This window comes from Ochlerotatus camptorhynchus, unplaced genomic scaffold, assembly GCF_037179485.1.
Source record: "Ochlerotatus camptorhynchus isolate MF236.1 unplaced genomic scaffold, CSIRO-AGI_Acam_v1.1 ptg000577l, whole genome shotgun sequence".
NCBI classification, from domain to species: Eukaryota; Metazoa; Arthropoda; class Insecta; order Diptera; family Culicidae; genus Ochlerotatus; species Ochlerotatus camptorhynchus.
In genome coordinates, this window is record NW_027041058.1 from 2,350,776 (window position 1) to 2,378,020 (window position 27,245).

At 38.5% G+C, this 27,245-nt stretch overlaps 1 protein-coding gene across 1 annotated transcript in view; it reads left to right on the forward strand.

Annotated features, from left to right (window-relative positions):
• Positions 1 to 277: 277 nt before the first annotated feature.
• SLO2 (slowpoke 2) overlaps positions 278 to 27,245 on the forward strand; it is a 566,463-nt gene continuing 539,495 nt past the window's right edge. The window contains exon 1 of the mRNA XM_065236869.1: positions 278 to 548. Within this exon, the coding sequence (XP_065092941.1) occupies positions 304 to 548 (245 nt within the window). The 5' untranslated portion in view covers positions 278 to 303. The remainder of the gene's footprint in view (positions 549 to 27,245) is intronic.

Sequence of the window (27,245 nt, forward strand, 5' to 3'; positions counted from 1 at the left end):
TCAAACGACAATCATTAGTGCTGCTTCGCCGGTTTGGGCTCGTGTCGTCGCCGAGCGTCTCTGATTGAAAGTGTGTGCTAATTGATTCAAACAGCCGTGTCGTGCTGTAAAGGGGGTGTGTAACCGTAGTGATTAATTGTAGTGAATTCAAGTGAGTAATCCGTTACGAATCAGGTTGGCACATTCATGGAAGAAAGTGTGGAAATTTGCGGTGCGATCGAAGAGAAGGAAGCGGTGGTGAGGGTGGTGGGCAAGTGGAAGGGTAAAATGAGTAAATTCCGCATCAGCTACAGCGCTCTGGGTATGTCTGAGGAAGCGTCAAATTCTTCGCCGTCTGGCAGTTGGAAAGCGTTACGTAATGTCAATTTCCCCCTAGAAACGTACGATGGGACGACACCGAGCGGTGGCGGAGGAGGTGGAGGCAACGGAGGAAGCAGCTGTGGTGGAGGAGCTAATGGGTCCCGAAGGGGGTCCAAGTTCTTCCAACGGCCCCGCTCGATGTCCGCCTGGAGTGACATCAGTCGCAGTAGCATGCGGTTGGATGAAAGGTAATTGAGTATTCTTTTTCATGAAATCTGACTCCATTTTTCACATGACTGCACTTTCGAACAAACACAGCAGCCCCTCCCACCTATTTCTGATACAAGCCACAGTCAACACAAAAGACATCATTATCGATAATTTATTCGCTGCCGGCGCCACACTTTTCTCCTGCGATCATTGTCGGCAGTCACGCTCCGTCGAACCAGATTTGAAACAGAAGAGGCGCCCTCACCGCATTGTTATACACTTCCTAGAAAACAATTCCGTCCGTTTGCCGAAATGAGGACCATGTTATTATAATATTTTAAATTGTTCAACCATCGTAGTTCGAGCGTGATGGTTCGTTGGTCGCTTCGGAGAATTTAAATTGCAAATCTGCATCAACTTGTGAACCGTTAATCTAACTTTTCTCAATTTTCTTTTGTTTTTCTCTCGTTACAGGTAAGTGTGATTTGCGATGGCTTCTATAGGGCAGGGAAAAATGCCGGTGAAGCTGCCAGGTAAGGTTCGCGCCAATATGGGGTGGGATCGGAGGGATTATTGGAAGCACGCTTCAATGGCAACGGACAGCCTGTATGGCTGGGGTGGAATATCAATCGGGGACGGCTCGCTTCGGGAAGGGCACAACAAATAGAAATACGGAGAATGGGGCTGCAAGAGTAAAGAGAAAAGAAAAACAATAACTGGTAGTAGGAAACAGTAGACATATGCCGGTGGTTTGGTGAATTTTAATGAAATTGGGTAGCAATGTTGGCACTTACCTTCCACAAATTTCACTCATGGTATTACAGTCAACTCTCCACAACTCGATCTCCACGAACTCGATATCGAGTTATAGAGCGATATGGTAAAAATGCATTTCATGACTACTGTGATAGCGATTTTGTATGGAATTGTTATTCTATAACTCGATGGTCCCTTCAATATCGAGTTGCAGAGTTCACTATATGTTGTTTGATAAGCTATACCAAAAATTGTACGTGCTTTGCTTAGTGCAAAGTTAGTTTGCGTGGATATTTAGACATTTGGGAGAAATTTATGTTCAAAGTCAAATGCATCTTTGATCTGATTTAGGGATTTACCACATTTCAAGACAACCTTAAACAGACGTTCAGTTTTGGTGTCGTAAGTGAAAAATTTATGTAAGATACTTGAGAAGCTGTTTGAATCCATCCAAGGTTTCAGCAAATACATGGCATTCACTCCAACGGCCAATTTGAAGTGAAAACTTAGATTTAATTAAGTCCAAAAGTTCCGTGTGAAGAGCATGGAAATCGGAAGTGGTTATCACAATAGGGGAGACCTTTTGCTTCTTGGCACTAAGGCGGGAATGTTTAATGGAATTTTTCCTGGATAATGGGTCATTCTCATCATCTGTGAGCATATCAAATTGATTGCCCAAATATATTTCATCAGAAGAGGGATCAAGAGATTGCACCTTTCTTATCCATTTAGGTGCTCTGACGACAACACAAAGTTTATCCAAATCGACTTCAAAGCAGATTACTATAAGAATCTGGAGAATCGAAGTGAAATTTTCCAATACGATATCCAAGCAGGATTACCTCGGGGAGGGTCCAAACATGGATCGAAGAGAAATAAGAGTAGACAAAGGTAGAAAATTGGCACGTAATATTTAGCGCTGAGAAGTGCTGATTAAATTTGTTGTAGCTTGAGGTAGCAGTAACACTTCAGCAAAAAGCAAATAGATCCGCACGGCAAGAGAGCACGATGCGGATTGGTTTTTAATGGTTAAGTACAAATTAATTGGCAGTAGGTTCAATATCAATATTTTTTTGAACCTACTACACACTAAGATTATTTCACCGAAATCGGTGAAATTTTATCGAAATCTCAACAGCTGAACGTTCGGTAGACAGTTCGGTGATTTTTCACAGATTTCCTGTAATTTATCACAGATATTCGGTGATAAAATTACAGGAAATCTGTGAAAAATCACCGAACTGTTTACCGAACGTTCAGCTGTTGAGATATCGGTAAAATTTCACAGATTTCGGTAAAATAATCTAAGTGTGTACCAACTAATTTGTTTTGAACAATTAGAAATGTAAGGCTGAAGTACACTATGTCCTTCCCTCCTAACCCCTATAGATCAAACATACCTGTTTGCTCATTACCTTTGGAACGTAAACTGCAAGGTTTATTCCAGAAGTTCACCAAAACCGACAATTTTTCTTCGTTTTTGGATTATTAGTTCCGATAAGATGCAAGGTCTACGATGTTATTGCTGTTATCAATGTCAATTTGCCGTGGTTAAAAAAATGAAGATTTGTCAGATTTTGTATGATTATAGAAGGAGTATGTTTCAGTGTGGAACTAAAAATTATAATTACTTGTCACGAGGAGAATCGTGCAGGGTGTCCATCCAACCGGAAAAACCGGGAAATCCGGGAAAAAACAGGGAATTCGGATTTACCAGGAAAAAATCGGGAAAACCCAAATTGCACCGGAAAAGATCATATATACTCATCCCAAGTAAAATTTTTGATGTTATATTAGTTTTGTAGGCCATTATTTGGTCTTCAAGAATCCTTTAAACTTTTAAACTTGTAATGTTACTTGGAATCAATCAACATTATAACACATACTAGAGGTGGGCAAAACAGCTCATCTGGCTGAGTGGATAAAACCCATCCAGCTCACTAAATGGAGTCGATTCTTTTGAACAGCTCTTCAGCTCACATTGAAATTATAGAAATTATGACACAAATTCAAAATCGGAAAATTAATTAGTGGTTTTAGTGCTAAAATCGTAAAAGTAGTCTTATTGGTCTTATTGGTTATCCGTACCTTACAACATGGCTTTACTTTTCAATGGAAAACGCTACTAACGCAACAACTGATCAACCATCGCGTAAACCAAAATGCGCGCAAAATGTGCCAACAACGTAGCAGTAAAACAAAAAAATGTTTGCGAGAGAGCTACACCTATGTCACACGCGATGATATGATTCACATCGTGGCACACGATGTTATGCCTTTTCTCAAGCTATGCAATCCAGTCTAAATTCAAATTTTATTTCTGATGTTAATTCTCTAGCAGAATTTCTCCCACTATTCTCGGCATCAGCTCCAGATCATCAGCTCAGATATGGATCCGGAGCTGAATCGTGAAGAATGGAGAGAGAAAAAAAGATCCGAAGAGCTGGACGGGTCCGAAAGTTGTCATCCTAAACAGCTCCCAGTGAATCATTCGAGTCGATGATTCGGATCCGGAGCTGAGCTGATAAGCTGGAGAGCTGCATTTCGCTTTTCGGTTATTTGCTTTTGTGCGGATCTTCCGCTCCCCCAGAGAATGATGGCAGGAGAGGTGAGAGCACATATGCTGGAGGAATAACATCAGCAATAAGAGCCGGGTACATAAATACATTGAATAATATCAGTAGAAAATTAAGATCGTGTAGCACATGAGCATATTTCTCTCTCTCCCAAACAGCCGCTTGGAAGTTTGCTTTTACCGTTGGTGCTGTCGATCAGTAGGCACATGTTGTATTACGCGGTAACTGTTCAATGCGTAAGTGGAGTAATGTGTTCTTTTTTAAAAGTTCCGCTATGAGTGATGGAATGTATGGTTAAGACTTGTGATATCAGTGAGCTGATGAGCTGCGGTTCCTAAAAAATGAACCGCGGGTTATCAGCTCACTTTAGAGAATCGGGTATATAGATCAGCTCGGGAGCGGATCGCCCATCTCTAACACATACATCATTCGATTCTCTTGCTTACAACTTTCATATTATTCTTTTCTATTACTCCTGCTCCTAGTTGTTCCTACTACGATAGCTAAATTTATAGAATTTCATATGGTGTCATATGGTGTCATTGCTTGAATTCTATTGCTACAGTTTTCCTAGTGAAGTAGTTCTAGTTTAAAGGCTGAGCGAGACATATCCTGTTACGAAGCTACTTCAAGATAGAGAAGCAGATTCATTCCGTCTTAAACTCCTTGCAAACTCCGATCATGCTAAGTAGAATGGCCAGAGTGCATTTATTTCAAGTCCGTTATCTTCAAGAAAAATTAAAAAATTGAAAAATCAGTTCTTTTCCAAGTCCATTAAATTATATTTTATACAAGTCCGGAATCAACAAATTTCCAAACCCAGATTTTAGATAAATTCTATGTTTAAAATCATGAAATCTTTTCTATATTTTAAAAATATTTAATTTTTCTCGGACTGTGAACTTACATTCTAACGCATCGTAAATTATTCTACGCTTTCTTAATTTGTTTTAATTAAAGATCGCGATCTACTAAAAACCGGCATTAAACAAAAAAATGTACAATATCTCTAAAATGTATACCAGAATCTTACAACTTTTTTGAAGATCGAGATTTTTCGAGAAAATTTTCCTCATTCCAGAATAATGATAATTATTGATACGCTCCAGAACACTTGTCTAGGTTCCAGATATATGAAAATTTGACTATGTTTGAAGTTTTACAGAAGTTTCTATATTCGAGATCTTTAAAATTGCTTGTCTTAGAATTGACGTGGAACATTTTTCTCTGTACTTCATTTTTTTTTTCAATTTCAAGATTTCTTTTCACATCCCGAAATTCCCGAAACCAATTCGCGATATGAATCTAAATTCAACTTATTCAACGGTTGGTTTCCAAGAAAATCGTGGCAGAAAAATGAGGACTGTGTGAGGAAATGGAAGTTACACAATTAACGTATTGATTAGCCAATTAATACTGATGTTACGAGAACAAATTCATAAGATCATTTAACCATTTGTTTTATTAAAAAAAAAAAAGCTTGCTCATGGTGGTTTGGGATGTTGGGATACCTTCAATAATTCCGTGCAGTTCGTCCTTGAGCGACCTTGCCAAAGTCACTGCATCGCTTGACCAGTCGTTGATGAACCGTTTTACTCCGCAGGAAAAGGCAGAACTATCCTGGACCTCTTATAGTCACTTCGTGGACACTCTTATTTCACAAGGTAACACACATTTTACATTAAAAGGCTACACTTTATTTAAATGAACTACAATTTCTATATTAGACTAATCAAAACATTCAACATTTATTTTTAACTTCAACGTGCGGAGGTTTGCCCTCCGATGACCGATCGCGAGCTGTGGTAGATGCAGACTCGTGCTCTCTGTATTGATCTTTGTTGATCTGATGGTCTTCTCTTCTTCGTCAGTGGTATGTGTTGATTGCAGCGAAATCCTTCCAACGAATGAGTTACCGGTATGGTTCTCGCCCGACTCCGACACTGCTCCTCAATCAAACAGTTCGATTGCGTGGTGTGGCTGCATCCGTATGGACCAATCTCGTCATTCACAGACAGGGAAATTATAATATTTCTCAAAGTGGATCACATTCAACGACAGATTAGATTCATATCTTTAATATCTTTCCGATCAATTATTGTAGATATATGCTTATTGTAGAGGAATTCTGCTGACAAAATTTTATCATTGTCTCTAAAGGGTTATTTTTGAACGTTTGTTTTGAAAAAAAAAAAACTTTAAGGGACATCCCTATGGGGTTGTACGCAATGGTGACGTAGGACTAGGTGGTATTATATAATAAATCTTATTTGTTAACTGCAGCAGGAGCTTGTGCTTTGTGGAGGAATAGGAATTTGAGCAGGGTTCTCTCTGTTTATACTATTTAGTATGACGCGCTTGGCATAGATGGCACACAGCGACTTACGAAGAGCTACTGCTTCCGATCAATAGCGGTGCGGCTTCTTCCTTCTTCTATGGATGCTCATGTGGGTTGTAGCTCGCTTCTTTTCAGGCAACCTTTCGTTGTGTACTGGAGAACAATGTTCAACGACACGCGCCGAAAGCACTGCTGCTGCTGATGCCGACGACCAGACACAACCACACACGGTGATTGAAACTGACTCCGATCAGCGGTTGTGGGCAGCCTTTCGTTGTGTACTGGAGAACACCACCACTCATCACGCGGTGATTGAATAAACACCGTTTGGTGAGACCGGATGGAATTCAGCTTTGAAATCTGTGTTACGGAAATCGATTCCGCAGGCAATCGGTGATAATTTTTATTATCATAGCAACAGTTGAACATTCGTGCAATTTTTAATAGTGACATTTTTAAAAATGATAAAATCATTATTTTAACAGATGCGTAGAAATATTTTTGATCGATTGGTGATAAAATGATTGAAATTGGTCCAGGGGCAGCTGAGTTATTAACGTTCAAAATCTTTCATATTTTCGTTACATGTTCCATTTTTGGTTTTCACAAAGTGCACCCCCCTACAGACGTAGTCCTACGTCAAAAAAGTGTATTCTCCAAAGTTGTTCCGTACATAATTTTGGAAGTAGAAAGTGAGCAAAAGGACAATTTTGAGGAAGGTACAAATCGGTGCTTGATCCGAAAAGTCATTTATGAAAATGTATTTCATGAGCAGTTTTAGTTATAAAGAGATAATGCTAAACATATAATTTTTATGGTGCACCACAAATCTGAAAAATTGCTCTAAAATTAGAATGTTACGATACAAAAAATGGTTCTCAAGCAAAGTTGTTATAAATTGACTTAGCTACAATTTAGCTGAGAAACATATGTCACCTTTTTCAAAAATAAAGAAAATTTGTTTTAAAATATCAGTCATTTTGAGGACCACTCGAATGGTAACAATTACCAAACGAAAGGATTTTTTGAGATTCCCTATTCCAATTCAGGAAAATTGCTCTAAATTGGTCAATTAAAGACATTCAAAATGTTTTTTTTTTCTGTAGCTGAGCTACAATTTTGCCGAAGAATGTATACTTTTATTTCTGAAAATAAAAAAAGCTAAATTGTTAAGGGGCCGCCCTTAGCTCAGTCGTTTAAAGCGCAGCTACAAAGCAAGATCATGCTGGAGGTGGCTGGGTTCGATTCCCGGTCCGGCTTAGGGCTTTTTCCGGTTGGAAAATTTATTGACAACCCTGGAGTATGATTGTTCTTGCCACTAATGCAAAAAAGGTACAGGCATCGAAAGCTCTCAATTAATAAGTGTGGAAGTGCATCTATAGAACATTAACTTGAGAGCACGCAATAAGCTAATATGTGATAAGCAGTAAGCTTGACATGCAAAGAAGAAGAAGACATTTTGAAGTGGAGCGAAAATGCTATACTTATAACAACATAAGACTTTTAGTGCGATAACTGATTAGCTAGAGAAAGTTCTGAAGAGGATAGATTGATTGTTCCGTTAGAGTACGGCAGTGTAAACATTGAACAGAAGTTTAAATTGAGCGAAAGGTCATTGATGCGACAATACTAATCAAATGCTCACTTCTTTGCCTAGCTCACTTGAAGGGTGAGGGGATTTTGAGAAATTTTCTCAAATCCATAGGCAAACGAGTACACGTTTGACTTGCTCCTGCGACTTTTTTTTAGTTTCCCATGAAATCGAACTAGCTTCCCTAGACTAGGGAAACGTGAATTTCTAGGAAATAAAAAGGAAATACTGACGATTTCGGGGAAGTTTCATGAACAGACTGCGGGATAATAAGGTATGGTCTGAGAACTTCCATAACATGTTGGACACTTCCAGAGAAGCTTCCAGAATTTCAAGGCGGTTCCATTAGCTTCAAAGAAACTGCAGAAACTTTTTGGAAGTTCTAAGAACTCCAGGAAAGTTAAGAAAACTTTAGATTAGTCCAAACAACTCGAGGAAAACAGTGGATACTTTATAGAAATTCCAACAGCCACAGACAAGCTAGGTCTAGGGATCTTTAGTGAAGCTCATATATATATATGAATTAAGGGCAGCCCCAATTACTTCAGGACAGCTTCATGAATTCCAGAAAAATTTCGAAAATCAATAAGAGTTCTGGGCATTTCAGGTAAGTTCAGAGAAATCCTGAGAATTATAGAAAACTTCAAACATAGGGGTAATGGCTCTAATGTTGACATAAGGATTGGGCCTGTTGAAGAATTAGTTGGATAGTGAACCCTATTAAAATTATTCAGCTAGAATAGATTTTTCTCTTTTTCTCCCATGCAACACTTTCGTTGCTTATCAACCTTATCAGTTAGAGTAGGGATCGCAGATGAGCCAAAAGGCCTATTGAAATCGTGTTCTTTCGGTTCTCTACACACTCTCTCTGATACTGATCGTATAGATATATAAGATAGCCAGAAATCAAACAAGTAAGTAAAAAATATAGCTTCAAATCGAACGCATCTACCGTGTTATTCTTACAAAATAACAGGCGAGCAATAAAAAGTCAAGTGACCGGTTTCAAACCCCCCAGTTTCACCGCGTAGTGTTAGTCGCAAATCCGAACAGGGCCCATCGCTGAAAATCTGCTATTTATCAATTTTATCTAGGTGAACGCGTCATTGCGACGGTACTTATGGATATTTTTAGTTGCTATTGAAAATTTAGTCGATTGCTGAATTTATGTATGGGCCCAAATTAGGGGCATTTAGGCCGACATTACATCCATTTCCCCTATTTGAGTATTTTACAGTCCAGACATTTTAAGGGAAAAATCTTCAGGTGAAGAACTGCGTGATTGCGTGAACTTTCCAGCAGCTTCAAGAAGACCAGAGACGATTAGAGAACCTCAGTAAAGTTCAACTTACTGAACTAGACACTCAGAGATTTTTCGAAATCTTAAACAAAGTTCTGAGATACTCAGGGAAGTCCAAAGAACTTTAGAAATGTTTTCATGCACTTTCATTATTATCAGGGATGTTTCAAGATCTTGAAGGAGATGAACCAGCGTCAGGCTGAAAATCTCCTTAATAAAGACAACCAACCAACCAACCATGTTGAAGGATGATGAGAGAACTTTATAGCAGTACCATTTATTGAATGCAGGTGCTTTAAAGAAGTTTTGAGTAATTATTAAAAATTCCAAAAATCTCAGGAATGTCACAACAGTTGAGGGAATTTCCTTGAATATCAGGAATATTTATAGCACGCTTTGAGAACTTCTTGAAAATTTTGGAAATATTATCATGGAAGAACGAAAACTTTTGGCAAGTGCAGAGTAGTTCAGGGAATTTTTGAGATTTTAAGGGATGTCCCATGCCGTTCAAGGAAGTTTAAAAAACTTTAGTAACTCCTTCCCATGGTAGCACAGGTGATCCACAACTTTTCAGTCCGTCTCATGTTTGTAATCTGCCATAAAATAGCCAGGACTTATTTAAGCTTCTCCGTGTGCTCATTATTCTCCTACATATGTATTCTTGGGAATTCAACTGAGCAACTATTGAAAAACAATTAAAATACGATTGATTATAAACAAAAACTTGGTTTTACGGATTCTATAATCTTAGGCTGTGTGGAACATCTTTTGCATTTCAATAAAACGAAAAACCAACCTTGGAAGGAAAGGGTTTAAATGCAGGTGCATCTGAATAGATCAAATAATTTCAGGGCAGATCAACTAACGTCAGGAAAATTGCGGTAACTTTTAAAAAGTTCTGAGAAATTCAGGAAACTCTTGAGAACTTTACTGAATTTCATAGATCTTTAGGGCCGTACCAAAAACATCAAAGATGCATCTGGAACATCTGAAAAGTCTATAGACTTTTAAGGATCTTGAATATTGTTAGGGTTCAGGTTCCAGAGGTTGGGATCTTCATAAGGACTAGTTTTAGTTTTAGATCGTAAAGCTTTTCGCACTCAACGAAAGACGGTACTACTTTACATCCCATGAAGAAGGTCAAGTCCAAGTGCTGAAACGTCGGACGTAAAACATCATAGCGTTTTGATCCACTGTTAAACTGAAAATTCAATTCCCGAAAAACATGTATTTATGTGTTTTGCTGATTGCAGACAAGTTTTACCCGTACTCTAGTTTAGTGTGTACTGCCCTTAATTGCAATTATGGGAGCTCTCTTAAAGGGCACATGAACTTGTGGTGGGTCGGCTCTAAATTTACTATGACAAAACTGATTGTAGGAAACCGAACAGTTGGAAGTTAAAAAGTTGGCTTTTGAGCAGTTGGAAGCAGGGTTGCTTCCACTCACTTGCTATTTATTAAACAATGGTTTTCTAAATTATGAGATCATTCGATGATATAATGATATGCTGTACTTGTAAGTAACAATAAAAGGGTGTAAAGGATGTGTTTGACTCAAAACACCTGTCAATTTCGCTTTCAGAGCGTCACAATCGGCCATCTTATGATTCGCGAGCGTTCACTCTGAGTGAGCGTTCAAGAATCGTTAAAACGCTTATTGTGACGCACTAAAAGCAATATTGACAGGTTCAATGTGTCAAACACATACTTCACGACCTCTTCTTGTAACTTACAAGTACTAATTATCATTATCACATCTAATGTTTTCATAATTCGGAAACACAATTTTTTATAGCAAGTGAGTGGAAGTTACCCTGGTTGGAAGTTATTCAGTTTTAAATTCAACCAGGGTTGCACTTGCTATAAAAAAATATTTTTCGGAATTATGCAATCATTAGATGTTATAAAGATATGTTGTACTTGTAAGTAACAAGAAGAGGGTGTAAAGTATGTGTTTGATTTATAAAACCTGCCAATTTCGCTTTCAGAGCGTCACAATCAGCGATCTTATGATTCGTGAGCGTTCACTTAGAGTGAGCGCTCACGAGTCGTAAAATCGCTGATTGTGACGCACTGAAAGCAATATTGACAGATTTTATGTGTCAAATATATACTTCATGACCTTTTCTTGTAACTTACAAGTACTAATTAGCATTATACTATTTCATGATTTCATAATTCCGAAAAACATTTTTTTATAGCAAGTGAGTGGAAGTAACCCTGAATTTAACAGATAGAATCGAAATGATGGCAAAAATTAAAAATTTGACTGCTTGAAATTAACCAATTGGAAATTGATCATTAAGAAATTAAATTGTTGGAATTTGAACGGATGGACATTGAACAGTTTGAAATTATACAGACGAAAATTGCTAATTTGGATATTGAATGGTTGGCAATTAAACACTTTGAAATAGGACAGTATGAAATTTTGCGGCATTTATCGGTTGAATATCGCAAAGTTGGAGATTCAACAGTTTTAAATGTAGTAGTTGGATATTGAACAATCGAAAAATGGGCATTTGGATATTGGACAGTTTGAAGTTAGATCATTTAGAAATTGAACAGTTCGAAGTTGGATTGTGTGAAATTACACAGTTGGAAATTGAACAGTTTGAAATTGATCAATTGGAATTTGAACAGTATGGAATTTTACAGTTCAAAATTGGTCGGATGAAAATCGCAAAGTTGGGAATTCAACAGTTTTAAATTTAGTAGTTGGATATTGAACAATTGGAAAATGGGCATTTGGAAATTGGACAATTGAATTCAGATCATTTGGAAATTGAACAGTTTGAAATTGAACAGTTAGAAATTGAAAAGTATGAAATTTCACAATTGAAAATTGAACACTTGGAAATTGATCAATTGGAATGTGAACTGTATGGAGTTTGGAAATTGGACAATTGAATTTAGATCATTTGGAAACTGAACAGTTTAAATTGGAAAGTATGAAATTTCACAGTTGAAAATTGAACAGTTGAAAATTGATCAATTGGAATTTGAACAGTATGGAATTTCACAGTTCAAAATTGGTCGGATGGAAATCGCAAATTTAGGAATTCAACAGGTTTAAATTAAGTAGTTGGAAATTGAACAATTGGAAAATGGGCATTTGGAAATTGGACAATTGAATTTAGATCATTTGGAAATTGAACAGTTTGAAATTGAAAAGTTTGAAATTGAACAGTTTGAAATTGAACAGTAAAGTATGAAGTTGCAGAATAGGAAATTGATCAATTGGAATTTGAACAGTATGGAATTTTACAGTTAAAAATCGGTCGGATGAAAATCGCAAAGTTGGGAATTCAACAGTTTTAAATTTAGTAGTTGGATATTGAACAATTGGAAAATGGGTATTTGGAAATTGGACAATTGCATTCAGATCATTTGGAAATTGGACAGTTGAATTCAGATCATTTGGAAATTGAACAGTTTGAAATTGAACAGTTAGAAATTGGAAAGTATGAAGTTGCACAGTTGAAAATTGAACAGTTTGAAATTGATCAATTGGAATTTGAACAGTATGAAATTTTACAGTTCAAAATTGGTCGGATGGAAATCGCAAAGTTGGGAATTCAACAGTTTTAAATTTAGTAGTTGGATAATGAACAATTGGAAAATGGACATTTGGAAATTGGACAATTGAATTTAGATCATTTGGAAATTGAACAGTTTGAAATTGGAAAGTACAAAATTGATCAATTGGAATTTGAACAGTATGAAATTTTACAGTTCGAAATTGAACGGTTGGAAATCGCAAAGTTGGGAATTCAACAGTTATAAATTTTGTAGTTGGATATTGAACAATGGAAAATGGGCATTTGAATATTGGACAATAGTAATTAGACCAGTTAAAAATTGAACAGTTTGAAATTGAAAAGTATGAAGTTGCACAATTGGAAATTGAACAGTTGGAAATTGATCATTTGGAATTTGAACAGTATGAAATGTTTGAATTTGGAAAGTATGAAATCGCAAATTTCGGATTTCAACAGTTTTTTATTTAGTAGTTGGAAATTGAACATTTGGAAAATGGGCATTTGGAAATTGGACATCTAAGAATTGAATAGTTGGCCATTGAACAGTGTGAAATTGGACAGTTGGTTCTTGCTAATTTTTATTCAAAATGGCGTCTTCATTTGTCAGCAAACTGTAGCACGTTAACGTCACTTTTGATCGAAATGACGTCGGTCACAAAGTCATAGAGAAAATTAAGTCTTTCAGAGAAAAATATAAACGTTTTTTTTTAGTAAAAATTTCAAAAAAAAAAAATTGATAAAAGATTTGAATGAAACATTGCTTACATGTTCGCTCATACTAATGGTTGCATTTTGCATCTGAATATATATATTTTTTTCTCACGAGCAACTTTTGAAAAGGGCGTATTAAAAAAGTTTTTTTTTCAAAAAAACCCAACATGAAAATGCTTGATCTGCTAAAAATGACATCTGAGAAGAAGCTGTAGGTAAATAAATGTTTTTTTTTTGAGAAAAAAATACACTGAAAGTGAAAACTCAGTAGAACCTATAGTAAAAAAAGCATAGTAAAAAACATAATACGTTGATTTTATCAAAACACTCCTCCTTCGAATTCTTGGAACTCGAAAATAACATTGTTATATTCCAGTTTCAAACAAATTTGTGTAAAAATTTCCCTAATTCAATGTATGGTAATGAGTGGTAAAAATAAATAAACACTGTTTCTTATCTCACCAATACCAATCTTTCATTTGCAAACATCAACTTGTTTCTCTTCCGCTGTGACTAGATAAAAACGGGCAAGTCTGACAGCCATAGACATAGGGGAAATGACGGCTTCGGCATGACAGACTATTTTCGGCAACCCAAATTGAAACACTATTTTCACTGGATTTTCTTACGAAAACACTTCGCTGAATGCATGCAAACGATTCTTTATGCTTTCAGCTTCAATTTGACTATATTTTTTACCACTGAGAAAAAGCAATCCAGCAGGGTTTTCGTGAAATGAAACACACGCACTACAAATTGTAGCTGATTTCGAGTTGCCGATAATAGAACAGCAGATTTACATGCAGTTCAAATGGAACGGTTGCCGAAGAAAAACTGGTTGTCGACAATACTCGCTCTCACTAGAGAAGATTGGAGCTTTGTAAAAGCGTTTCAAAACAGTTTTTGACAATTCTTTCGACTGAAATTGTTAGAGCAACTGGCAGCAAAAGATTGTAAACAAACCAATACTGCATATGTGTGCGTTCCATAGAGAAAAAGGCTATAGAAAGAAGGTCGCTGCTTAGGTTGCCGAGAATACGTAAATTCCCTTATATGAGAATACATTGTTTGCTGTTTAATATACAATCATGGAAATGCATTTGAGAATGGTCTAAAATGTTGAAAATTCTGGACTGGAACTGGCTGGACATAGGAAAATGTTTATACGGTAAAATTTATCAAAAATTATGCGTAGAATCCAAATAAATTATTATTTTACCAATAAATATCATTATATTTTGACAATCAATCAAATCGAAATTATTGAATTGAAGCAAGTTACACTCTTCACCAAATTTTAGGGCATCACTTCAGCTTTCTTTAATAAAAAAAAACTACCAGGGACAGCCTTATGGGGTTGTACGCAATGGTGACGTAAGACTACATGGTCTTATATAATAAATGTTATTTGTTAACTGCAGCAGGAGCTTGTATGTCATGTAGGAATAGGAATTTGAGCGGCTTTATCTCTGTTTATACTCTTTAGTATGACTATGATTGCCTTGAAAAGAACTCTTTGATATTAATTTTAGTTGGACAGTTGGGGGCAGCCTTGATAGCTAGCTGCTTGGCGGGGAGCCTTTCGTTGTGTACTGGAGAACACCATCACTTACCACGCGGTGATTGAATAAACACCGTTCGATGAGACTGGATGTAATTCAACTTTGAAATCTGTGTTAGGTAAAGTGCTTTTCGCAGGCTATCGGTGATAATTTTAATTATCATAACAACAGTTGCACGTTCGTTTATTTTTCAATCGTGACCTTTTGAAAAATGATTAAATTTTAATTTTATATGATTTGTAGAAATATTTCTGATCGATTGGTGATAAAATTATTGAAATTGGTCCAGGGGTAGCTGAGTTATTAACGTTCAAAATCTTTCATAATTTCGTTACATGTACCATTTTTGGGTTTTACCCCCATTTAGGTTTACCCATATTTAGAAATCAAGTCAAAATATAAAAATCGAGAGGGATTTTTTGAGAAAATCCTCGACTACGAATTTACTGAGCTCTTTCTTTCAGTGTATTTTTTTTTGTTTTCGAGGAACATTTAATTATCTTCAACTTTTTCTCAGATTTTCAAAAGTTATTCTGGAGAAAAAATAATTTAATGAAAATTGCTAAGATTTTGCATTTTGGGCTGGAAATGCTCTATACATTTTTTTAAAAACAGCTCATGAAAAATGCATGGCATATTTAAAACCATGGACAAAAATCGTTGAACAAAAACCTTTGGCCGTAGAACAGAAAAGTTATTACCTAGACCGAATTGCTGGCTGCGCCATAATTGGTACGATCCTTTAGTTCGAAAGCTACAACCTAAAGTCTTAAAGAGCGGAAAGTATCAATGTTTACACCTTTCTTTCTCAAACACATAAGAAGCACTCAAAGCAAACACATTTTTCCATTCCATGTTTGCCTTCATCCGTAGGAGGAAGAAAAAACAATGCCGTTTCAATGCGATAAGACGGAATTGAAACTCGTAGGACGAATCAAGAAGCAGTGACTCTTTATCAAATCTTACGGTGTATTAAAATCCGGTCGAATAAAAGAAGTATGGGTTGTTCTTAAAAGGCCCAAATTTAGATTCAAACCCTATAATCCATCTGCGAAATTTGTTCACCAAGCGATTAAATTTCACACCTGGCGATTAAATCACAATCAATTTATTCGACAAAACACGCAACCATTTTCGAAAGGTAAAACATGCAGCATGGTTTTCATGTACGCGTCAAATACATCATTCAGCACCCCACTTGTGGTCCGTGTGGTTGGTGCGCTCCGTACAACCTGTCTGCATCGCCCACAACCACACAACCACCACCGTTGGTACTGGCTTTACAAGCTGTCCGTTTAAATTGACCTCCTACTGGACCTACTACATAGCAAGTGGTAAACAAACATCACCTTCACTATCTAGCCATAAAGAACATGGGGCGCAATCTGAAAGAAGCTCGTTAAATCTCGTTTGCCAAACAGCTGGTACCATAGAGCTTTCGACTCTCGTGACCAGTTACTAACTGCGACCAGCCGGTCACGTGGTCTGGTCCCAACTATGTCCGTCGATCCGGTGGGAGATGGCCGAGACAATGAACTTTCTTGACGTGAGTGCGACGCAACGAATGAGTGATTTCAGGACCTGCGCAGCACCGCCAACCAACGGTGAGTGATGAGTGGCTGAGGGGTTGATCAAAGCTTTGTGGAAAAGTGAATTTTGAATCTGGATGAACGGTGATGAATTTATGGGCGATGGATGAGCTTCAGGAAGCTTGTGGAAATTATGGCCCATTCGAGTGGGATTCGAGGGTTAGTAAAATTTGTCTCTATCCTATCTGGAACTGACTAGTTCAGCTACCGACCACTTGAAAAGAAATTTTTTAATCGGGAATGGGTTTCTTCACTTGTTTGTCTGTTGATTTCTGTCTTGTTTGTCAGTCATGTTAATAATTCATGAATCACGTCAGCTGGGTATGTTCCTAGTGATAATTATGGTCTTCAATTTCCTCATTAATCAAACTTAAATCGGTTGTGAAGAAGTTGCGTTTTCATGGGTGGCAATCGGTTAAAGCACCTCAATAAAGCTAATTAAATCACTGCTAATGGCAAACCTAATGATGCAATATGCGATGATGGGATACTGCTAGTCCAGAGGGGTCAAGTTCAGGTACGTTACCTGGTGTGGAGCAAAATAAACAGCGGCAGAATTGGGAGAATAAATAAACATTAAGATCGTTGGGAAGGTTGATGGTCATCGTCTGTTAATTGGGTGTTTATTTTATTGCCCCCCGTTGGAGTGCTCGTGATGAATGCTGTAATTTGGTGAAAGTTATTTTTGTTTGGTTGTTCGATGAAAGCATGATTTTGCTTAGAGGTTGCGGATCAGCATTATTTAAAAATAGGAGGAAGAAGGATTTGTTAAAAAAGCGCAAGGCCAGGCAATGAAAATAGAAAAACAAGAACTTGCAGAGGAATGAACGGAGTGGAAGCATAGTTGAAACACCCGTCCTGAAAAATTCAGAAATGTTCAGAAAAGTTTTTATCGTCTCCCCAAAAATTTGTTCGCCTTAATGAATAGAAATTCCTATATTCATGCTCAATTCGAATTAATGACAGAATTCCTAATACAAACGTTTATTTTTTAGATGGGAATTTTGACATAATCCTAAAAAGTTGAACTTTGGTAGACTTTAAACTTGCATACATGTCAAATCTTAAATCGTTCACTAGAGGATTGGTTCAGAGATGGGACTTTATATTTTGTATATTCCATCTAAGATTGCTCTCGAACAGGATACTACCCTTAACCCTCCAGCGCCCATAGACACCTGTTTTGTTTTGCCGGTCCAAAATCCAATTGTTATTCAAATTTGATGAAACTAGTTGCATTTTCTTTCTGTAAAACCCTAACGGGAAAAACAAAAATGGGTTGATTATTGTTTCATATGTATTTTTTAAATAAATATATACGAAAAAATAGTAGATAATTACTTTTGATAATAACAGTGAAAACATCAAATATCCAAATATCATAGTGTATTCCAATATTCTGAATTTAAATCAAATAAACATACATGACTTTTGTACCATTGGTACAGGGTCACAATGGGGTGGCTATTTTCATGCCACCATGTTTTATCACCAAAAATCCATTTAAGTCACTATTTTTTAACATTTAGCTACTACAGTCACTTTTTTATGAGAATTTTTCTTGATCAAATCATATCAAATCACAGCGTGATTTAGTTAAAAACATGTGTTAGAAAGATTAATTAAAAATCAGCATATAAAGTCTTACCAAAATCTTGCAGGATAAAGAGAAGTACAACCTGCTTGGTTGGTGGTCTAACAGTATCTAACATTTATTTTCGGAGAGAATACAAATTAATAATAGCATGGCTTGCTTCAATGTTGTTCTTGTTTCTACTTCCAACACTCCTTCTCAAGGACGATGTTCTGCAAGCCAATCTCCTCCCGTATCTTCTGCAGCTTAATTCGGCCTAGTGGTTTTGTCAGCGCATCCGCTAACATCTCCTCTGATGGACAATACACGATGTTGAGGACTCCTGATCCGTACAAATCCCGGACAAAGTTATACCTGGTATCGATGTGCTTTGTTCGTCTTGTCACTCCTTCGGCACTCAGCATACTGATACAGCTTTGGTTGTCTTCGTAGACGGTCACGGGTTGCTGAATATCCTCGCCTAGTCTTCGCATTAACTTGAGCAGCCAGAGAAGCTCTTTGGTGGCCTCCGCAAGTGCGACATATTCCGCTTCGGTTGAAGACAAGATCACGCACTCCTGCTTGCAAGCTGTCCAGCTAATTACTCTTCTTGAAAAAACTCTCCAGTGACCTGTTCTTGAACTCACCACCATTGCACAATCTTCGGCGGTCGGCCAACCGCCGTCTTCACTTCCATCACAAAATCTCTCAGCTTCTCCTCAGCATCCGATTTCTCCCGCAGGAAAAACACATTTGTGTAGCGAGAATAATCGTCGGTGACGGTGAGATAGTACCGACATCCTCCTGGTGTGACATTCTTCATCGGACCACACACGTCCACGTGGATGAGGTCCAAAGGCTCTTTCGATCGTTTCTTAGACTTCTTCGGAAACGGAAGTCTTGCCAATTTTTCTTTTTGGCAGCACTCGCAAACAGATCGTATACCAGTCTTCGATTTTCATTCCGGTTACTAGCTCCTTTTTCACCAGCTCCTGGACAGCATCGTTATCTCGGTGACCCATCTTCCTGTGCCACACGTGTTGGTAGTTTTGCGTGTGCGATTTCACCCCGGTCTACAAAGCGTTGTGGGCGTTTTTATGACGTACACTGGACACAGTTGCCACTGCTGCAACTTGCGCTCCTTTCATGATTCTGCAGTTTTTGGTGTCGAAAATCACCTTTCCGCCTTTTGCTACCAGCTTGCGCACCGAGATCAGATTCGTCTCTAGATTCTGTACAAACAGGGTATCTGAAAGCGTAATTGTTCGTTTGTTATCTTCCACATCGCAGCAGTCCACTTCGCACGTTCCTTTGCCCTTCGCAGCTGTCATTGTCCCGTCGGCTAACGTGACGTTTTCCTTTACTGCTTCGTCCAGCTCAAGGAAGGATTTCCTCTCGGCGCACATGTGCGATGTCGCCCCAGAGTTAACGATCCAGTTTCCGGTTTCACCAGTCCCTTTCGCCGTGAAAGCATAGTTGTCATTTTTCGCTTCTCACACCGCCTTCGCTTTGGATGGAATCTTCCGGAGCTTCTGCTTTCTCCTTCTTGATCGCTTGCTAGCTTCCGACAGTCCCGCTGCTTATGACCCAGCTTCTGGCAATAATGACAGACGATTACCTTCTTACCAGATCCAGCCTTCAGAATGGTCTCCGCGTTGTAGCTACCATGTTTCGTCACTTCGTCGACCAGCTTGGTTTTCACGAGCTCCAGCATCAATTCATCGTCCGCCCGTCTCTCCAACGCAGTCGTCAGCGTGTTGAACGATTTTGGTAGACTACTGAGCGCAAACGCAACCTGCAGCTTTTCGTCCAGCTTCAATCCTGACACGGAAAGACGTTCGAAAATTTCCTCCATTTCGTTCACGTGCTTCTCCATGTCCTCGCTTTCACAGTACCGTTTGGAAATCAAGTTCCGCAGATACGATACCTTCGATGTCAACGTCGGCTTCTCGAAATGGTCCTTCAGCTTGTCCCACCGAGCCGTTTTCGTCTGCTTGATGAGACCATGCTGGATTGTCTCCATCAAAAGACCGATTGTCACTCGTGCACGCTGGTCCCCAGAGTTCCAGGCTTCGATAGGGGCCGCATTTCCCGGGTCACGTTCCGTCGCAGCTCGTGCTTCTGGTCTTGCCCCGGTGACGTATTTCCATAGATCTTCACAAATCAGTAGCAGTTCGGTGCTGAACTTCCAGCTGCTGTAATTCCGTTCAACTTCGGGACTTGAATTTTCTCCATTTTACCTGGCTTCAATGAAAATTTTCTTCCGTTGTTGATTCGTTTCTTGGCAACCCAAGCGCTGGACCCATAACCTCTTGGAGGTTAAAGAGAAGTACAACCTGCTTGGTTGGTGGTCTAACAGTAACTAACATTTATTTTCTGAGAGAATACAAATTAATAATAGCATGGCTTGCTTCAAGGTCGTGCTTGTTTCTACTTCAACACAAAATAGTTGCAAACAGACGGGAACGTGAATTGTTCAGTTTATGTTGCCGGAATCACTAATAGTTTTTTCAACTCCTTGATCTTGACATTATTTCTTTGGAATTTATATATAGAAGTTTTTCCAATATTTCCTTAGAATTTGTACTGTCCCTATAATACATTTAAGGTCATTGTGACTCATTCGGGGATGAGATGACACTTAGCGTGAGAGTTACTTTAAGGATCCCCCTTAGTAATTTTACGAAACTCTGGTATTTCTAGAAAGTTTCTCCATAGCAGATTCGGAATTCAGTGCAAGTCACTGACGAGGATCGATTGGTAGGATCGAAGTGTGGGAGCTGCCTCCCTGGCGTCGGTAGCATTGGTACTCAGTACGGAAAACAAGATCGACGGAAAACAAATCAAGGGAAAAAATTAATGATAAGCGTTTTAGTACAATAGTTGTATACCTTATAACATTTTTTCCTTTTAATTCTACTACTTTTGTAGCACTTTCTTTTTCACTAAATCAATATTCACTTTCATATTTACTTTCACTATCTCTTAAAAAACTATAATAGATATTACTTGCATAGTCATAGATGTCTATGGTTAGACATTGAAGAAGTTTGCAAGTAGGCCTTGTTGTCCTCTGCTGTCTGAAGAAGTCGTCTCCACTCTACTCGATCCATGGTCACACTTAGCCAGCCTCGTAATCTACGAAGGGTCCGCATGTCGTCTTCTACTTGGTCGATCCACTTTGCACGCTGCGCGCCTCTTTTTGTTCCTGTTGGGTCGCTTTCTAGAACCATTTTCACTGGGTCATCGTGCGGCATTTTTACGACGTGCCCAGCCCACCGTAGTCGCCCAATTATTGCAATGTGGACGATGGATGGTTCTCCCAGCAGCTGGTGCAATTCGTGGTTCATTCGCCTCCTCCACGTTCCGTCATCTATCCGGAGTCCAAAGTAGACACGATTCCCTGCCATAAAGGGTGTCCACGATGAAATTGCCACACTATGAAATTGCTCTAACTTTTTAACCGTTGGGTAGAATTTAATGAAAATTTGGGTGGATTTAGTTCATAGTGCGTTATTTACATCCTGCAAGTTTTAAAGTCCTGTGATCAAAACTCGCGGAAATGGAGTCGAAAGAACAGCTCGTGCGTGATAAAATCTTGCGCATTCATCACGAGAACAAGGATCTCTCGCATCGTTCCATCGCTAAAACGTTGGGAATCGCGAATTCCACGGTGTCGCGAGTGATTAAGCGGTTCGAGGAACGGTTGACCACCGATCGGAAGCCCAGAAGTGAAGGAAAAAGTATTCCATACAACACCAAAAATCACAACCGCGTAGTTGGGGCCTTCAACCGAAATCCGAACGCCTCCGTTAGGGATGTGGCTAAGAAGCTGCACCTAAGCCGAAGTTTTGTCCAGAAGGCCAAAACTAAGGCTGGGCTTCGAACGTTCAAGGTACAAAAGGCCCCTAATCACGACGAGAAGCAGAACAAGTCCGCCAAAACCCGTGCCAGGAAGTTGTACCTCAACATGCTGACGAAAGTTGAATGCTGCATCATGGACGACGAAACATATGTGAAGGCCGACTTCAAACAGATCCCCGGCAACCTGTTTTTCACGGCCAAGGATAAGTTCAGCGTTCCGGAGCATGTCCGCACTCAGAAGATGTCCAAATTTGCGAAGAAATTCCTGGTTTGGCAAGCCATCTGCACGTCCGGGAAGCGGAGTGCACCTTTCGTGACCCAGGACACGATGAACGGACAGGTGTACATAAAAGAGTGCCTCCAGAAGCGGCTGCTTCCTCTCCTGAAGGCCCACAACGTCCCAACAATCTTCTGGCCGGATTTGGCCTCATGCCACTACTCCAAGGACGTGCTGAAGTGGTATGCGGACAATAAGGTCAATTTCGTGCCGAAAATGTTCAACCCTCCCAACACTCCGGAGCTCCGCCCCATCGAGAAGTACTGGGCGATTATGAAACAGCACCTTCTTAAACGACCTAAGGTAGTGAAGACAGTCGAGGAACTGAAGAAAGTATGGGTTTACATGCAAAAAACGGTTGATTCACAGGTTGTGCAGAATCTTATGGCCGGGGTTAAGGCCAAGGTGCGGGCATTTGCGTATGGACTGTAAATAAAATACGAGTAAAATGGTAAAATGAAGTTTAATAGTTATTTCTCAATCCCTGAAAATTTGATGGCAATCGGATGAAAACTCGAATTTTGCGAATCAATTTTGTGTGTGGCAATTTCATCGTGGACACCCTTTAATGCGTCTTTGAATTTCTCTGCTGGTATCATTTTCGGCGGTCATAAGTGAGCCCAAATACACGAACTCATTGACCACCTCGATTTCGTCACCGTCAATCTGAACTTGGGGTGGGAGGCTAACATTGTCTTTCCTAGAACCTCTTCCTTTCATGTATTGTGTCTGTGATGCGTTGATGGCAAGTCCAATCCGCCTAGCTTCAGCCTTCAGTCTGATGTACGCTTCCGCCATCGTCTCAAAGTTCCGTGCCATGATGTTGATGTAATCGGCGAAGCCAAGAAGCTGGACTTCCTGAAGATCGTGCCACTCGTGTCTATCCCAGCTCTTCTGATCACAACTTCTAACGCGATGTTGAATAGCAGACACGGAAGTCCATCACCCTGCCGTAACCCCCTTCGAGATTCAAAGGGACTCGAGAGTGTCCCCGATACTCGAACAACGCACATCACTCGATCCATCGTTGCCTTGACCAATCGAGTCAGTTTATCCGGAAATCCGTACTCGTGCATAATCTGCCATAGCTGTCATTTTCCTATGTTATTTTTGAACTTCCATAAAATCAGCTGGACTTTATTTTTTTAAAAATAAATTATTTATAAAATGATATACAGTTGATGTCTTTATAAAAAAAAGTGTCTCATAACGCTTCAAATGTCTCTCGAAGATGAGTTTCATGAGAAATCTTAATTAAAAAAGTAACACACACAATATGTTTTGCATAGGGCCACCCTTAATGCATATAAAAAAGCAACGTTCTAATACTTTTTTTTTAATATTTAGACTTTTGGTGTCGTCGGTGACGATTTTGTGCTTTATGGGGTGCTTACATACACGCTGGTTCACTAGCTCTACCAGCTCAACCAACTAGAACGAATTTCAGTTTCTCCTATAATCTTATGCTGGCAGATGCTGAGGCCCTGCTTTTGGTACAGTATTTGACTTGCTCATACTGTCGACTGCTGTGGAATATTTCTAGCGACGCTTATCACTACCTAAACGTTACCGAAAACATTTCCAAGTGATAGTGTGTTATAATGCAACATTTTTTCAACCTCTTCAACCCAGCTATTATTTGCTTCTCTCATCACGAAACCTCCCTGAATCTTGAAGATGTTCCTAAAACCAGGTTCATACAATTTTCTAAGCATGAACCCTAAAACAATCCAAACCTCAGAATTTCCATTTTTTTTGTATCTCGCAAACGATTGGATCAACATTCTTCAATTTTTGATATGTTATGAAGGGAGGTCTAAGCTATAAAGAACATTAAATACTATAAAGCCATTATGGCTTTGGTACAGTCACTTTTAATTAATGGAAGCGCATGGCAGTTTAGAAGCACGTAGATGAACGTGGATTAAAATCTCCTTAATAAAGATTAAAAGAAAAGAGTTAAGAAGTACATACTTGAAACTCCATATGTTATAAAATGTTTTAACTTGATCCATGCTGGATCTTGGTCCAGCCACCACGGAGATCGTGAAAAACGCGTATTTGTATTGTTTTTGCATATATGAACTTATTAGAACTTCAATTTATTTATTTTTCCCCTTTAATAACCCTTTACATTTGAAAAGCCCTTTAATAACCCTTAACATTTGAAATCGGCTCAGTGTTTAAACAGTTTTGAATTTTCATGAAGGGTATATAGGAAAACAAAAATGATTTAATCGACCACCCCAAAATTGTCAGAACAGAGCAGTTCCAGGTCAAATAGCGACCTTTTCCGATTTGTATGAAAATTTGCATATTTGTTTGTTATGGGCAATCATTCACATTTTTTCTAAAATTCTACCATTTTGGATCCTATTTTTTTCCAAATTGTGTTTTGAAATTTTGCTGTATCAATAAACGCAATCGTCACTTCTGATCGCAATGACGTATGAGACAAATTTGTTGAGAAACATTATGTCTTGTTGGAAAAAATTGACACTGTTATTTTTGTAGAGCAGTTTTTAGTAAAAATTCAAAAAGTGTTAACAACTGAAATATCTCAAGATGTCCTTGTTAAATTTTTGTAAAAATGTTTTGAAAGTAAAGCTCAGGAAAAATGCAAATTTTTGAAACGGTTTAAAACGACCTGTGGAAATAAATTACATAAAGAAGTTTACTTTTGAAAAGTTAAACGATGTGACCAAAAGTTCTTGTTCTACAATTTTTCAATAGTTTTAAAAACTCCAAAAGTTTGCATTTTTATGAGCTTTTTAAAAAATTAGAAATATGAAAAATTTAACATCATTCTAGTTTCTAACACTTTTTTTCGATTCTTTCTAAAAATTACAAAACAAATTAACCGTGTATATTTTTCCCAAAATACATTTTTTTTTCCCTTCTACTTTGTCTCAGACGTCATTTCGATTGAGGTGACGTTAACGTGTTACTATATATTGTAATATTTCAGAGATGCCATTTTGAAAATAATGACAAGATCCTGGATGGCTGAATTCTAGCAAAAATTTGATTTATTGCCTATAACAAACAACTATGCAAAGTTTCCAGTAAATCGGAGAAGTTCGAGTTTTTCCGATTTGTTATTTGGCGAGGACCTGCTCAAAAAGAACAAGCACACACATTTTGAACATAGTCGAAGCACATTTAAAAATGAGTAATACCTTTTCACGTGGAACCGCTGTTATTTCAGAATTCCCTTTGAATTTCTTCTAAAAATTCACTTGCAGTTCTCCTCAGAACTCTCTTGGAGTTCCTTTGAAATTCTCCTGGAATTATCCTCAGATTTTATTGAAATCCTTCTTTTAGTATACCCCATAATTATTCTTAGAAAATACCCTTAGAATTATTCTCTGGATTATTTAGTAGAAAGAAACATCTTGAAATTATCCTCAGAATTCCCATGAAATTCTCATAAGAATTGTTTTGAAGTTCTCTTCAGAATTATCGTGAAATAATCCCCAGAATTCCCTTCCTAATTTTCTCAAAATTTCTTAGGAATTAACCTCGGTAATTCCTATGCATTTCCAATAAAGTTTCCTTTGCATTCCATTCATTCCATGGAATTCTACTCAGAACTACCTTTGTAGTCTCCTTAGGTTTCACTTGGAATCTGGAGTTGCTCAGAACTACCAGCTATCAAAGATTCAACTTGACGTTTTTCTCACGTTCTTTCCAGAACTCCCTTGGAATGAGTTCCTTAGAAATTCGTATCAAATTTCATGAGCCTTGAACGTTTGGTCTTTGATTGGTTGATTTTGTTTTCAAATCTGTGATCTTGGTAATAACTGAGGAAAGTAGTCCCAAAAGAATATTGAAATAATTACGTTGATACTAGCTTAAATACAGAATTTCATTTGAAGATTTGTAGATAAATTTGACGAATTTTCCTGAAAAATTTGGATCACCCAATGAACCACATAGCCAAATAATCCTTCCCGCCTTAAACGTGCCTCTGCAGAACTTACAAACACTGGTATACTGCCTTGAATCGCATATCAGTCCCATTTGACTTTTCGTCGATTTTGAGATACGTGCAACAATTTTTTCCTGCTTGGCTGTTAATATCTTTCAGCTTTTAAAATCGTCACCGTGCACAAAGCTGCTATAATATAAATTAAAGCAGCCTTTCTTGACAACAAATCTTCTTTTTTTCTCGATGTATGGACGATGTATAGCTTGTTTAGCACGTACTGGGATACAGTGAAAACGTTAGGGAAGAAATGCGCCTCCAACCACAGCTGTAAAGTCTGGGTATGTCACCGGTGGGCTTCTTCTCATGGCACCTTCAACTGCGGCGTGGAAGCTGACTGCTGCCATGAAGGTGTGTCCTGATTCAAAAAATTTAAGAACCAACTCCTTCATCTCAAAATTTTTGGAATTTATATGAGGGACGCACAATTGTCCAGCCACAAAACAAGCGTTTCCACACCGCTAAATCTGGTGATAATCCTATGAAAACACCCAGCTAGGTTGTTCGACCATCGGCCGCTCACAGCTTCATTCACACATGCCAGAACCCCAGAACAGGAATTGTCTGCGTGTACTTCCGGACAGGATTGAAGGTTTCATTAAAGGCTACTGTCTTCAATCCATCTAGACGAGGCAGCTGAATGACCTATTTAAAGGGGAAACAATGGTTAGCGTTAGTTCACAATCAAAACCACCTATAATTATTCATCAGAAATACCTTTTGCAAATCAACCGCCAGTACAACATGCCCAGATTTGACGCCATCAACATCCTCACGGTACTCCGCATGGGATGCTTTGGCTAGCTGAAGGTGATCACTGTAGTGCTTACATGTGGCACAAGAGTCGTTTGATGGTGGAGCCTCGGTCGTATGTCCGGAGATTTTCTGATGTTGAAGTGCCGAAACACATAGTAATTGTGTTTGCAGAGTAATTTTGGTGCATGGCCGTTTTGGTTAAGTCCGATGGCAAATACAGCCGATTTGGAGAATGAGCACGTCGATAATGTGACATAGTCGATTTGTATTTATCGATATGTGCTCTGACTGAATCACGCTTTCCAGTGCTGC